This window comes from Schistocerca cancellata, chromosome 1, assembly GCF_023864275.1.
Source record: "Schistocerca cancellata isolate TAMUIC-IGC-003103 chromosome 1, iqSchCanc2.1, whole genome shotgun sequence".
In the NCBI taxonomy this organism is placed as follows: domain Eukaryota; kingdom Metazoa; phylum Arthropoda; class Insecta; order Orthoptera; family Acrididae; genus Schistocerca; species Schistocerca cancellata.
In genome coordinates this window covers 1,126,761,788-1,126,778,178 of record NC_064626.1, presented here as the reverse complement: position 1 = coordinate 1,126,778,178, position 16,391 = coordinate 1,126,761,788, and the positions used below count along the sequence as shown (strand labels likewise).

The 16,391-nt window shown below is 40.4% G+C and overlaps 1 protein-coding gene across 2 annotated transcripts in view; it reads left to right on the top strand.

Annotated features, from left to right (window-relative positions):
• Positions 1-15,145, top strand: part of LOC126092509 (carboxypeptidase Q-like) — a 92,055-nt gene extending 76,910 nt beyond the window's left edge. Inside the window, exon 6 of one of the 2 annotated variants that reach the window (XM_049908152.1) lies at positions 14,170-15,145. In XM_049908152.1, coding sequence (XP_049764109.1) covers positions 14,170-14,419 — 250 coding nt within the window. In that variant the 3' untranslated portion in view covers positions 14,420-15,145. The remainder of the gene's footprint in view (positions 1-14,169) is intronic. The other variant, XM_049908139.1, reaches the window with a different exon arrangement.
• The last annotated feature ends 1,246 nt before the right edge of the window (positions 15,146-16,391 follow it).

The following is a 16,391-nucleotide window of genomic DNA, read 5'->3' as shown; positions in this document are numbered from 1 at the left end:
TGTCTTTTCCGATCAGCTTATGTGCAAAGTTATTTTCAAATAATATTACGAATATATCATGAAGCAGATTAAATTTAATGTTAGCACTTGAATTTCATCCCAGGCCATTTTTTGTAAACTATTCTTAAACATTTGTCCTTAAGTCATTAATTATAATAACTATTTTCACTGAGGAGTACCAATGTTATAAGACCCTATGTTATTTATCCTAACTAACTGTACCTCATGATCAGACAGAGCATTTGTTACTGAATAAACATTTATTTTATTGCTTTGAGCTTCACCAAAGAAAACTTTATCAATTAGGATCCTATAGTCGTTATCCACCTGGATTGGAAAGTTAATGACTGAGATCAAATTATAGGGTCCAAATAAGATTTCCAAACAATTTTTCCTATCAGAATCCCTTGGAAAATGTACATTGAAATCACCACTGACTCTTAACTGCTTGCTATTATCTGACAGGTAGCATAGAAAAGAATCTCGATTCCTCATAAACTGTTCAAAATTTCCCGATGGGGATCTCTGTATAGTTACAATTAAAAGTGAACTATTTTTCAATATTAATTCAGAACCACACACTTCTGTAAGCTTTTCACTATAAACTCTACTTGTCTCAGTGCTTTTGAACTTGTGTCTAGTCATAATATATGTAACAGCTCCTCCTTCCCCCATATTAGTTCTGCACAAGTAAGCTGCTTGAGTGTGATATGTAAGTTATCTAACACTGTGATTATAAGGTGCTCAGATAGGCACAGGATGTGTGCCTCTTCAGAGCTCTCTAAATTTTCCAAAGAGATGACACATGATTTTTGATGTATAGTCGCTTAACTAGTTGTTTCAGTATTGTGTTGTTTAAAATTTTAGCTAATATTATATAGTGCTCTGCTGTTGTTACTGATAATTTCATGTTGAATTGCTAACACATCTGTTTTCCAAACTGTTAGATAGTGTTGTATTAGCTGCTTATCTGGGGGCACAGTACTTTACACTGTTAGAGGCAGTAAAACTAAGTGATGAGGGAGTTGCAAGAAATGAGATGGTATCGCAGGGAGTCAGTGGATGTGGATGAGCCTGGTTCAAGTTTTAGTTGCTTTTTGTAAATATCAAAAGCTGAATGCCAAGAATGCCCCACTCCCGTATTCATCAGATTTTGTTTGGTAGTCCATCCTATTTAGCATATTGAGCATGCTGAACTTTAGCACTCACAAAAAGTACAAAAGAAGACACTACTGGATGACAATAAAGTAGAAGAGAGGGAAAAAGGGGGGGGGGGGGCAGGCAAGATGAGCGATGACACACTGGAAATGCAAGAGAAAATGCTAGCTGATTGTTGTTTTGGTCTGTTCACATTTGGGAGTTAGCCAGAAAAGTAATGTCAGTTTGTGAGAGATGCAGATAACTGTACGATTAAACTTGCTTTTATTAGATTGACTTACATTGGTTATGGATGAATGTGAAGACTTTTTTTGGTTATAAACAATTTAACATTCCTCTTAAATGTTAAAATAGTTTGTGGTTAACTTTTGATGAAAAATTGCTATAGAGTGTAAACATTATGTTAGTGAATCACACTGTAGCTGTCACGGTGAAGGTCTAGCATTTGTGCTTAAAACAAGCCAAGGGTAGGAGTGTCAGATCAAGGGGAACTAAAAGTGAAAGAAACAAAATCAGTTACTCATTTCCATAATCTCAAATGTCAGCTAGATCTTACTTAAATTTGATACAGCTAGAAAACTTATACTCACCAGTCAATAGAAGACAATAATATAACATAGTCTCAATCTATCCTGGTCAGTGCAGACAAGCAGCACAGGATAAGAGGGAAATCAAGGCACAGCTTAATTATCCTATTACTTGGTTCCAGTATCGTTAAAGAAGACTGTATATGTGGAAGTGATGTGGAGATACCAGGTTCCATATAGATTATACATTTAAGCGCCAAAGAAACTAGTATAGGCACGCATATTCAAATACAGAGATATGTAAACAGCAAGAATACAGCACTGAGGTCAGCAACGCCGTATAAGATTAAAAAGTGTCTGGCACAGTTGTTAGATCAGTTACTGATGCTATGGCACTTTATCAAGATTTGAGTTAGTTTGAGCATGGGGTTATAGTCGGTGCATGTGCAATGGGACATGGCATCTCTGAGGTAGCAATGAAGTGGTAATTTTCCTGTACGACCATTTCACAAGCGTATCAAACAAGAACTATTTATGAGCCTTACTTACACGGATTGCGTTACTGCACTGAAGCTATCTCAGAATAATGTGTTACGTAGCATTCAATCAGTGTATGTACAAATTAATAATAAAAGTGCTTGTCAGGAGTCATCAAGTAGTAAAGTTGGCTACCAGTAAGTATTTTAGGCTTCTCTAAAACTCTGTTTCGTGGTAGCTATTTTTTATAATATCTGGCAAGCCATTGAAAATGTGTCTACTGAGTAATAGACACCTTTATGAACCAAAGTAAATTACTTTTAATTTTCATGAAGATGTTATTATTCCTGATATTGATCATGTGAACTGAACTGTTGTTTGTAAGAGTGATATGTCATATATAATACATTTCATTAATGAATAATTATATGGGGAAGTAATTGTTAGTATATGCAGTTCTCTGCACGGGCTCCCACAAGATGTTTTTGAATTTACAAAACAATTACTTAATATTTCATTGCTTTCTGAGGAGAAGAAAAACTTCTTAGCCAAGATCTCAATAAAACACTGTATTGTAGATAACCAGTTTCAGTAAAACTATGTTACCATAATCAGATCTGTAATAACATTACAAAAGGTGCTACAAACTGTTATACACTATACAAATAATGTCTAGTTTACTCATACTGAGTATAAAGGGGGATGATCTATAAAGTAGAAACAGAATGCCCCTTGATATTCAGTATGAGTAAACTAATTTACATTGCTTTGCCTTTATTTTCTGACTTTTTTCACTGTGATCTCTTTGTGTTTTGCCACAGTGTATATAGATGTTTTTATCTACAGTAAACATAACAACCTAAAGATGGTGAAAAAAACACTTGGGAGAAAGACTGCAAAATTTTTAAAAAATATCTCCATCACTACTCCACAAGCCACTTGACAGTGTGTGGCAGAGGGAACATTTGATACCACTGTCTGATCCTCTTTTCCTGTTCCATCGACAAATGGTGCATGGGAAGAATTGTTGTCGATAGACTTCTTTATTAGCTCTGAGTTTCAAAATTTGTTGTCGTGGTCATTTCACAAGATGTATGTGGGAGGAAGTAATATATTGTCAGACTCTTTGTGAAATGTGTTCTCTCAAATTTTCAATAGTAAACCACTCCATAATGCCCAATGCCTCTCTTGTAACATTTGCCATGGGGCCTTGTTGAGGATCTCTGTAATGCTCTTAATGCTGAATAACAGTCTTGTAATGAAATGTACTGCTTTTCTGTCTCTGTCTCTTCTCTACCTGCTAAGGGTCCCAGAATGATGAGCAGTAATAAAGAATGAGTTTAGCAATTGTTCTCTAAGCTACTTCTTTCATGGATAAATTACATTTCCTTAGGATTCTTCTTATGAATCTGTCTATCATTTGCTTTTTCTACTGTTTGTTTTTTGTGGTCATTCCAGTTAAGGTCGCTCTTACATATTTTACAGTAGATATTGTTTCCAGCAATTGTCATCAGTGGTGTAGTTGTACAGTGGTGGATTTCCTCTCCAATTTGTGTGCAGTATGTTACATTTATTTATGTTCATGGTCAACTGCCAGTCCCTGCACCATTCATCAATCCTCTTGTGGTCCTTTTGTGAACTGATACGATCTTCTGTTGTTGCTACCTTCTTATTGATAACCACATTGTCTGGGAATAGCCTTAAAGAGCTTCCAATGTATTCTACTAGATAATTTATATACATACTTCCTTGTGGTGATCCTGGAATTACCTTTACACCTGTTGATTTTGTTCCATCAAGACCCACATATTGAATTTGCTCTTCAGGGAAGGCTTGAATCCAGTTGCAAATCTGGTCTGATGCTCAGTGAGTTTGTATTTTTTTCGTGGCAATGCTGGACAGTGTCAGATGACTTCCTAAAGTCTATGAATACAAGATGTATGTTTGTGGAATTCATGTTGATTTTTATGGAGGACATTTTTGTTCTCCAAAAAGTAATATTATGTCACCATAAAATATGTTTCATAATTCTACAACAGGTTTCCATCTGTGATTATTTGCATCTGTCATATGATCCTACTTGAAAATGGGAATGACCTGCACTTCTTTTCAGTCACTAGGTACCCTTCGTTGCTTGAGTGGCCTATGATAAACTACTGCTAGTAGGGGACCTTTTCAGTCACTAGGTACCCTTCGTTGCTTGAGTGGCCTATGACAAACTACTTCTAGTAGGGGAGCAAGTTCTTTCGCATAATATCTGTACAATCTTACAGGTATCTCATCTGGTCCTTCTGCCTTTCCACTGTTAAGCAATTGCATTTGTTCTTCTGCTCCGCGGTCACTTATTCCAATATCTATCATTTCGATGTTCATACAATGATTGAAAGGAGGGACTATATTATGATCTTCACTAGTGAAACAATTTTGGAAGACTGAATTCTGTATTTAGGCCTTCTCGCTGTCATCTTCCATTTCAGTGCCAGTATTGTCCCTGAGTGACTTTCTGTGAAATGCCTGAGAGCCTTAGTAATATCTTCATCTTACACCATTTTCCGTGGCAAAGAAATGTGTTGTCATTTCCTATTATATGAGAGCATGTTTGCATTCAATCTTTGTATTAGTATATGTGATTGTATTTAGCTTTTGGCAGTTTCCCTAGTTCAAATAAGGGAAATGCTAAGATGGTTCATTTGAAGAGGACACGACCAATTTCCCTTCCCATATTTCCCACATCTGAACTCGTGCTCAATGATTTCATCATTGATGCAATTTTAAACCCCAATCTCCATTTGTTCCTTGTCTATTCTCTTTTCCATAGAGAGAAAGAAAAAAACATTGGTCGTATAGAACTTGTTTGGTGTGAAACATTTCTCAAACTCAGGGGTATTCCAACAGCCACACCCAGAGAAATTCTGACTGAGCACTTAAATAGAGCCATGCCATTAAAAAAAGTGATTATTTAGAAAAAATCAACCTTTAAAATAAAAAACAGTGCCACTGGATTTGAAAACGTGCCGTTAGATTTTAAATAAAAAAAAGATATGAAAGAAAAAATGGAAAACATGTATAGCTTACACAGACTGACTAACTTAGTCACATAAAGAACTCTGCAAGCAGTACAAATATAAGTACCGCAAATAAGTTGGGAGATGAAAGCAGAAAGAGTCAGCCAACAGATACGAGGTTCAGTTAATGTTTCAAAGATTTGCTGGTCAATTGTAAATAAAATCAAAAACAATGAAACAAACTAAAATTAATAATGTCCAATTAACTGTGAATAATGATATCCCTGATCCCATTTTGGTTAGCAATATTTTTAATTATTACTTCATAGATACTGTCGAAAATGATGTGTGTATGAAACAGGATATCCAACGCGCATTTGAGTTCAGTAACAAACAGAACTTCCGTTCACTACCCACAGTAAGCACATACGATGTTCTGCAGCTTATTGATAGTCTTAGAAACAAAGGATCAGCGGGATTAGATGAAATTTCTCCATATCTATTGAAGAAATGCAAACATGAACTGATGAAACCACTAGTTCATCTAATAAACTGTGTTCTCAAAGATTATGTGTTCCCTGACAAATTGAAGCTGCTTGTAGTTAAACTAATATACAAAAAGGGGGAAATAAAGCATGTACAGAACTACAGACCCATGCGCTAATTTCAGCTTCCAGCAAACTGATAGAGAAAATAATATTTAAAAAAATGCTGGAACATTACTACAATCCTAGCAGATTAGTTGTCAGCATTGTTTCAGAAGAGGTCAAAGTACCATTTTAGCAGCAGTACAATTTGTCCATCATGTACTTGAAAAAATAAATGAAAAATCCGAAGCAGCAGGAGTATTCCTGGACCTCTCAAGGGCTTTTGATAGAGTACATCATGACATAATCTTATCAAAAATTGCGAAGAGTCACGGAAAACTCATGTGATTGCTAGAAACATATTTAAAGGATCCCCCCATGAACCATGGACCTTGCCGTTGGTGGGGAGGCTTGCGTGCCTCAGCGATACAGATGCCCGTACCGTAGGTGCAACCACAACGGAGGGGTATCTGTTGAGAGGCCAGACAAACATGTGGTTCCTGAAGAGGGGCAGCAGCCTTTTCAGTAGTTGCAGGGGCAACAGTCTGGATGATTGACTGATCTGGCCTTGTAACATTAACCAAAACGGCCTTGCTGTGCTGGTACTGCGAACGGCTGAAAGCAAGGGGAAACTACGGCCGTAATTTTACCCGAGGACATGCAGCTCTACTGTATGATTAAATGATGATGGCGTCCTCTTGGGTAAAATATTCCGGAGGTAAAATAGTCCCCCATTCGGATCTCCGGGCGGGGACTACTCAGGAGGACGTCGATATCAGGAGAAAGAAAACTGGCGTTCTACGGATTGGAGCGTGGAATGTCAGATCCCTTAATCGGGCAGGTAGGTTAGAAAATTTAAAAAGGGAAATGGATAGGTTAAAGTTAGATATAGTGGGAATTAGTGAAGTTCGGTGGCAGGAGGAACTATACTTTTGGTCAGGTGATTACAGGGTTATAAATACAAAATCAAATAGGGGTAATGCAGGAGTAGGTTTAATAATGAATAAAAAAATAGGAGTGCGGGTTAGCTACTACAAACAGCATAGTGAACGCATTATTGTGGCCAAGATAGACACAAAGCCCATGCCTACTACAGTAGTACAAGTTTATATGCCAACTACCTCTGCAGATGATGAAGAAATAGATGAAATGTATGACGAGATAAAAGAAATTATTCAGGTAGTGAAGGGAGACGAAAATTTAATAGTCATGGGTGACTGGAATTCGTCAGTAGGAAAAGGGAGAGAAGGAAACATAGTAGGTGAATATGGATTGGGGGGAAGGAATGAAAGAGGAAGCTGCCTTGTAGAATTTTGCACAGAGCATAACTTAATCTTCGCCAACACTTGGTTCAAGAATCATAAAAGAAGGTTGTATACCTGGAAGAATCCTGGAGATACTAAAAGGTATCAGATAGATTATATAATGGTAAGACAGAGATTTAGGAACCAGGTTTTAAATTGTAAGACATTTCCTGGGGCAGATGTGGATTCTGACCACAATCTATTGGTTATGAACTGCAGATTGAAACTGAAGAAACTGCAAAAAGGTGGGAATTTAAGGAGATGGGACCTGGATAAACTGAAAGAACCAGAGGTTGTAGAGAGTTTCAGGAAGAGCATAAGGGAACAATTGACAGGAATGGGGGAAAGAAATACAGTAGAAGAAGAATGGGTAGCTCTGAGGGATGAAGTAGTGAAGGCAGCAGAGGATCAAGTAGGTAAAAAGACGAGGGCTAATAGAAATCCTTGGGTAACAGAAGAAATATTGAATTTAATTGATGAAAGGAGAAAATATAAAAATGCAGTAAATGAAGCAGGCAAAAAGGAATACAAACGTCTCAAAAATGATATCGACAGGAAGTGCAAAATGGCTAAGCAGGGATGGCTAGAGGACAAATGTAAGGATGTCGAGGCTTGTGTCACTAGGGGTAAGATAGATACTGCCTACAGGAAAATTAAAGAGACCTTTGGAGAGAAGAGAACCACTTGTATGAATATCAAGAGCTCAGATGGCAACCCAGTTCTAAGCAAAGAAGGGAAGGCAGAAAGGTGGAAGGAGTATATAGAGGGTTTATACAAGGGCGATGTACTTGAGGACAATGTTATGGAAATGGAAGAGGATGTAGATGAAGACGAAATGGGAGATAAGATACTGCGTGAAGAGTTTGACAGAGCACTGAAAGACCTGAGTCGAAACAAGGCCCCGGGAGTAGACAACATTCCATTTGAACTACTGATGGCCTCGGGAGAGCCAGTCATGACAAAACTCTACCATCTGGTGAGCACGATGTATGAGACAGGCGAAATACCCTCAGACTTCAAGAAGAATATAATAATTCCAATCCCAAAGAGAGCAGGTGTTGATAGATGTGAAAATTACAGAACTATCAGTTTAATAAGTCACAGCTGCAAAATACTAACGCGAATTCTTTACAGACGAATGGAAAAACTGGTAGAAGCCGACCTCGGGGAAGATCAGTTTGGATTCCGTAGAAATGTTGGAACACGTGAGGCAATACTGACCTTACGACTTATCTTCGAAGAAAGATTAAGAAAAGGCAAACCTACGTTTCTAGCATTTGTAGACTTAGAGAAAGCTTTTGACAATGTTAACTGGAATACTCTCTTTCAAATTCTGAAGGTGGCAGGGGTAAAATACAGGGAGCGAAAGGCTATTTACAGTTTGTACAGAAACCAGATGGCAGTTATAAGAGTCGAGGGGCATGAAAGGGAAGCAGTGGTTGGGAAAGGAGTAAGGCAGGGTTGTAGCCTCTCCCCGATGTTATTCAATCTGTATATTGAGCAAGCAGTAAAGGAAACAAAAGAAAAATTCGGAGTAGGTATTAAAATTCATGGAGAAGAAGTAAAAACTTTGAGGTTCGCCGATGACTTTGTAATTCTGTCAGAGACAGCAAAGGACTTGGAAGAGCAGTTGAACGGAATGGACAGTGTCTTGAAAGGAGGATATAAGATGAACATCAACAAAAGCAAAACGAGGATAATGGAATGTAGTCAAATTAAGTCGGGTGACGCTGAGGAAATTAGATTAGGAAATGAGACACTTAAAGTAGTAAAGGAGTTTTGCTATTTAGGGAGTAAAATAACCGATGATGGTCGAAGTAGAGAGGATATAAAATGTAGACTGGCAATGGCAAGGAAAGCGTTTCTGAAGAAGAGGAATTTGTTAACATCGAGTATAGATTTAAGTGTCAGGAAGTCATTTCTGAAAGTATTTGTATGGAGTGTAGCCATGTATGGAAGTGAAACATGGACGATAACTAGTTTGGACAAGAAGAGAATAGAAGCTTTCGAAATGTGGTGCTACAGAAGAATGCTGAAGATAAAGTGGGTAGATCATGTAACTAATGAGGAGGTATTGAATAGGATTGGGGAGAAGAGAAATTTGTGGCACAACTTGACTAGAAGAAGGGATCGGTTGGTAGGACATGTTTTGAGGCATCAAGGGATCACAAATTTAGCATTGGAGGGCAGTGTGGAGGGTAAAAATCGTAGAGGGAGACCAAGAGATGAATACAATAAGCAGATTCAGAAGGATGTAGGTTGCAGTAGATACTGGGAGATGAAGAAGCTTGCACAGGATAGAGTAGCATGGAGAGCTGCATCAAACCAGTCTCAGGACTGAAGACCACAACAACAACATTTAAAGGATAGACAGCAGTGCACGTAGATTGTATGTTATAATGGAGAAATACTGGAGAGGAGAAGGTCACGTACAAGAAATATACAGTTTGGTGTTCTTCACTGCTCCATTTTAGGTCTAGTCCTATTCATATGCTATGTAAATGATTTCCTAAGTCTCTTGACAATAAGCAATTGATCACTATGCATGCAGACAATACATCTGGTGTCTGCAGACAATGAGCCAAGCCTAGTTGAAGAGATACATAACTTTATTGAAAAGACAATGAAGGAGACAACTTAAAACTAAACATAGAAAAAACTAATATTATTCATTTTAAACCAGGTGGTCCAAACAGACAAAATACTATGATTGATTAAATTCTACCAAAAACCTGTACAGATTGTAAATTCTTGGGTTTATGCATAGATGATCAACTTTCGTGGTAGCAGCAAGCCGATTATGTTTATAAAAAAACTAACACCCAGTTTAAAACAAACAATGGAAAATCCAGGGTGGAGTGTAACGATATTATGATAAGGAAATTTGCTACTCACCATGTAGCGGAGATGCTGAGTCGCAGATAGGCACAACGAAAAGACTCTCACAATTATAGCTTTCGGCTATTAAGGTCCTATTCAACAATGGACAGACGTACACATGTGTGCGTGTGTGTACACACACACACACACACACACACACACACACACACACACGACTGCAGTCTCAGGCAACTGAAACCACACAATTGCCTGATTGCCTGAGACTGCAGTCGTGTGTGTGAGTTGCGCGTGCTTGTCTGTCTGTCTATTGTTGACAAAGGCCTTAACAGCCGAAAGCTACAATTGTGAAAGTATTTTTTTGTGCCTATCTCTGACTCATCATCTTCGCTACATGGTGAGTAGCGACTTTCCTTCTCATAATATTGTAACACCCAGCCTGTATGTATTAAGAAGATTATCATCATATCTTAATTCTGAAACCCTAAGGATTGTATGTTACGGATTAGTGTACCCTTTCTTGTCTTATGGAATAGTACTGTGGGGTGAGACATGCCAAACTAACATGAAAAGGGTTTTCATACTGCAGAAGCGAGCCTTGAGCATCAAAGGAAAGTAAAACAGGAATTTTTCGCAAACCCCTATTCAATAGACATAATATTCTGACAGCTTATGCCATGTATATACTAGAAACTATAATGCTAGTGGAAGAAGACACTAAGATCACAAAAAGAAGCATGGATATTCACAACTGTGAAACAAGGCATAGAAAAGACTTTCATATGGTTGACAGAAGATTAACTCTAACTGCAAAAAGATTGTTATCAAACGAAGTTAAGATACTGACAGTGGATACTTTTAAAAAGCGAGTCAAGCAGTGGCTTATCCGAGAATGCATTTATATCTTTGTATTTATCATGACTTATAATGTAAAAGGAATAATGTGAACAAAAAAAATTGTAATTGTAAAAACTTTATACTTGGTTGAAAAAGCACATGCATGTAAAATTACATGTTATGAGCAATAAATTGTAATTGAAATATGTATCATTGTGGTCGTTTCTTCCCAACTGGAGGCTTATCAGAAAATATTTCATGCAATCAGTGTAATACAATATACTCTCAATTATCTGCTTTGCAAATTATCCACAGCCTATTTCTCACACTTTAGTAATCTCATGTTAGAACACAAGTGAAGTAAACCATGTGCTACTCAAACACTGCAAGAGCTGGACTGTATTTAGTTTCAAAGTAGTCTAAGGTAATGTGAAATTGTATTGCACTGTATTCATTGTAAGTACTGAATTTTCACATGTACTATCATGATTAAAGAAGAATTTCTTGTAAACATTAGTTAATGATTTTTAATTATGATATTGCAATTAACTTTTTGTTTCAAACAACTCTGATTCATCACTGTGTGCTTGAATTGCAGATTGTCTGCAGTTTTCAAGTCCTCAAGTACCGTGGATAATCGAGAGTGTACTATATTTGTGAAACATCAGTAACATAATAAACAATGAAAATAGTGACCCTTTGAGACATTTTGAACTGTTGACAAGCAAAAAAGTTTTGGTGGGCACACTCACCACTCTGGTTGTATCAAGTTAACTGGTTTGTCAGCCTTTGATGTCAAAATTTGTCTCTCTCACTATGAACTTAATTTTTTAACTTTTAAGTATTCCCATAAGGAAGAGGTTATAGTTCATTCTACACATAAAGGAAGACCTCATCTTAAAATATATTACCCTCACTTGAGATCTTGAGAAATCGTGCATTATCTTCTTGTCTTTGACAACATACACCATTGTATATAGAAGTAGTATGAAGCATTGTATGAAGTTATTTTCACGGGTTGGGTTCACAGCTGAGTTGAAAATTTTCTTCACTCCAGACTCAGTGTTTTCATCAGATGCACACATCTGCAAGTTGTGTCAAATAGAAGTCTTTCTTCAGATGGCAGAAGAACCCTGGATAGGGTCTCCCAGCCATTATTAATCCCATACGATCTTTTCTCACCATTTTGTTATTTTCTTTGTGTTTTGTACAGAGAGAATGTCACACATATTGACAAACATTGGATGATGTTCTTCCTCAAGGAATTGGAAGTTTATATGGAAGAAAGAAGAATGATAGGGACTATAGAGAAACACAGCTTATATAAGGAAACCAATCCTAAGTAAAGATAAAATGTAGAATGAGGGGTAGTACTACAAGAATGGCAGGTAATAGTCTTGGTGCTGTTTCATTCTAACTGCTGACAATGGGGCACTAAGAAGGTATTTGGACCTGCATTTTTGCAGTTGCAATGGATGAGTACAAATGGATGGATCAAGAGATGGATCTTTGAAGTATCATTTCCAGGAAAAGTATTTGGTATTAAAGAATTTAACTGTTTTAAAATTCCATCAGCCATGCTACCATTTATATACTCCTGGAAATGGAAAAAAGAACACATTGACACCGGTGTGTCAGACCCACCATACTTGCTCCGGACACTGCGAGAGGGCTGTACAAGCAATGATCACACGCACGGCACAGCGGACACACCAGGAACCGCGGTGTTGGCCGTCGAATGGCGCTAGCTGCGCAGCATTTGTGCACCGCCGCCGTCAGTGTCAGCCAGTTTGCCATGGCATACGGAGCTCCATCGCAGTCTTTAACACTGGTAGCATGCCGCGACAGCGTGGACGTGAACCATATATGCAGTTGACGGACTTTGAGCGAGGGCATATAGTGGGCATGCGGGAGGCCGGGTGGACGTACCGCCGAATTGCTCAACATGTGGGGCGTGAGGTCTCCACAGTACATCGATGTTGTCGCCAGTGGTCGGCGGTAGGTGCATGTGCCCGTCGACCTGGGACCGGACCGCAGCGACGCACGGATGCACGCCAAGACCGTAGGATCCTATGCAGTGCCGTAGGGGACCGCACCGCCACTTCCCAGCAAATTAGGGACACTGTTGCTCCTGGGGTATCGGCGAGGACCATTCGCAACCGTCTCCATGAAGCTGGGCTACGGTCCCGCACACCGTTAGGCCGTCTTCCGCTCACGCCCCAACATCGTGCAGCCCGCCTCCAGTGGTGTCGCGACAGGCGTGAATGGAGGGACGAATGGAGACGTGTCGTCTTCAGCGATGAGAGTCGCTTCTGCCTTGGTGCCAATGATGGTCGTATGCGTGTTTGGCGCCGTGCAGGTGAGCGCCACAATCAGGACTGCATACGACCGAGGCACACAGGGCCAACACCCGGCATCATGGTGTGGGGAGTGATCTCCTACACTGGCCGTACACCACTGGTGATCGTCGATGGGACACTGAATAGTGCACGGTACATCCAAACCGTCATCGAACCCATCGTTCTACCATTCCTAGACCGGCAAGGGAACTTGCTGTTCCAACAGGACAATGCACGTCCGCATGTATCCCGTGCCACCCAACGTGCTCTAGAAGGTGTAAGTCAACTACCCTGACCAGCAAGATCTCCGGATCTGTCCCCCATTGAGCATGTTTGGGACTGGATGAAGCGTCGTCTCACGCGGTCTGCACGTCCAGCACGAACGCTGGTCCAACTGAGGCGCCAGGTGGAAATGGCATGGCAAGCCGTTCCACAGGACTACATCCAGCATCTCTACGATCGTCTCCATGGGAGAATAGCAGCCTGCATTGGTGCGAAAGGTGGATATACACTGTACTAGTGCCGACATTGTGCATGCTCTGTTGCCTGTGTCTATGTGCCTGTGGTTCTGTCAGTGTGATCATGTGATGTATCTGACCCCAGGAATGTGTCAATAAAGTTTCCCCTTCCTGGGACAATGAATTCACGGTGTTCTTATTTCAATTTCCAGGAGTGTATATAACTTTCTGCACAGCTGAATAGCAAATGTGAATAACATATAGAAAAATGCTTGCTCAGTGTCCTACATCTAGACTCTGGGTGCAAGACCCGTAATTGCTGTTGATGCAGTTGAAGAGAGGAGAAGGGGGAGGTAGGAGGTGTGTGTGTGTGTGTGTGTGTGTGTGTGTGTGTGTGTGTGTGTGTGTGTGAGAGAGAGAGAGAGAGAGAGAGAGAGATTGAGATTGAGATTCTGGAAGACTGGTTGATGTATTGAGAAAAGCAAAAAAATGGATGTTAACAAACCAACTGCATACTGTCGTACACGGTTTTATCTTTTCTTTCTCTTATTTAAATAGTGACATTCACTTCTGTTACAAACATGCATTATTTTAGAGAAACTTTTATGTTTGCTAACTGGTGTTTTACCATTGTTTCAGACTTCTTAGGCCACTGAATGCTAGCAAGTATACTACTCCACAAGACGGAGGACCAGACATAAAACTATGGACAGATGCTGGCGTACCTGGTTCAAGCCTTCTCAATGCAAATGAACATTACTACTGGTTCCATCATTCAGCAGCAGATATGATGACTGTGGAAGACCCACATGCTCTCGACTTGTGCACTGCGGTTTGGACTGCTGCTGCTTATGTAATTGCAGATATAAGTACAGATCTTCCAAGGTAGTCATTGTGTACAAAGTAGTATTTCTCCATGGAAATCAGAGAAATGTACAATGCTTTTATCTGTTCCAAAATTTAAATTATTTGTCATTATAGTGTGAAGACAGGGATTGGCTGTACCTACTAAAAGTGTTTGCTGTAGGGTTGGAAGAAGAAAACAAAATACCTGTAAATATGACTCTGAGCTTGACATTCTCTGAAAATCATTTTATAAGTTTTTTTTCTCTTTCATTTCTACTTCCCTTCAAATTTGTGTAGCTATGCTGTCACCATGTTTAACTTTTTCTGAAGAAAGATCTTTGTCATTCAAGAAAATCAAGATGCAGTTATTTCAAATGCTGTCAGCATTACAACCATTTGCTTGGTTGAGTACAACTAGTTTATCTGTTTTTGTTGTCATGTATAGTGTAATCTTTGATTGTTATTTTCATGTTTCTGACTTGTTTATTTAATATTTTAGTAACTGAATTAGTAAGATTATTTTAGACATTAGTTTACTACACATTTAACCAGGTGAAACTGTGATATTTTTATTCCTATTTGTGATGCTATTTATGAAAAATGACTGTTCCTTGTTGCTGTATTTGTATTAACATTAAGAGTATGAATAATGTCTCTTACTCTTCACAATACACTGAATCACTTAATGGTGTCCTTATCAATTTATTTATAATGCTTTGTGATATTACCTTCCTTTGAAAACCCCTTTTCCATTTTTATTTGTTCTGTATGTCTACACTCCTGGAAATGGAAAAAAGAACACATTGACACCGGTGTGTCAGACCCACCATACTTGCTCCGGACACTGCGAGAGGGCTGTACAAGCAATGATCACACGCACGGCACAGCGGATACACCAGGAACCGCGGTGTTGGCCGTCGAATGGCGCTAGCTGCGCAGCATTTGTGCACCGCCGCCGTCAGTGTCAGCCAGTTTGCCGTGGCATACGGAGCTCCATCGCAGTCTTTAACACTGGTAGCATGCCGCAACAGCGTGGACGTGAACCGTATGTGCAGTTGACGGACTTTGAGCGAGGGCGTATAGTGGGCATGCGGGAGGCCGGGTGGACGTACCGCCGAATTGCTCAACACGTGGGGCGTGAGGTCTCCACAGTACATCGATGTTGTCGCCAGTGGTCAGCGGAAGGTGCACGTGCCCGTCGACCTGGGACCGGACCGCAGCGACGCACGGATGCACGCCAGGACCGTAGGATCCTACGCAGTGCCGTAGGGGACCGCACCGCCACTTCCCAGCAAATTAGGGACACTGTTGCTCCTGGGGTATCGGCGAGGACCATTCGCAACCGTCTCCATGAAGCTGGGCTATGGTCCCGCACACCGTTAGGCCGTCTTTCGCTCACGCCCCAACATCGTGCAGCCCGCCTCCAGTGGTGTCGCGACAGGCGAGAATGGAGGGACGAATGGAGACGTGTCGTCTTCAGCGATGAGAGTCGCTTCTGCCTTGGTGCCAATGATGGTCGTATGTGTGTTTGGCGCCGTGCAGGTGAGCGCCACAATCAGGACTGCATACGACCGAGGCACACAGGGGCAACACCCGGCATCATGGTGTGGGGAGCGATCTCCTACACTGGCCGTACACCACTGGTGATCGTCGAGGGGACACTGAATAGTGCACGGTACATCCAAACCGTCATCGAACCCATCGTTCTACCATTCCTAGACCGGCAAGGGAACTTGCTGTTCCAACAGGACAATGCACGTCTGCATGTATCCCGTGCCACCCAACGTGCTCTAGATGGTGTAAGTCAACTACCCTGGCCAGCAAGATCTCCGGATCTGTCCCCCATTGAGCATGTTTGGGACTGGATGAAGCGCCGTCTCACGCGGTCTGCACGTCCAGCACGAACGCTGGTCCAACTGAGGCGCCAGGTGGAAATGGCATGGCAAGCCGTTCCACAGGACTACATCCAGCATCTCTACGATCGTCTCCATGGGAGAATAGCAGCCTGCATTGGT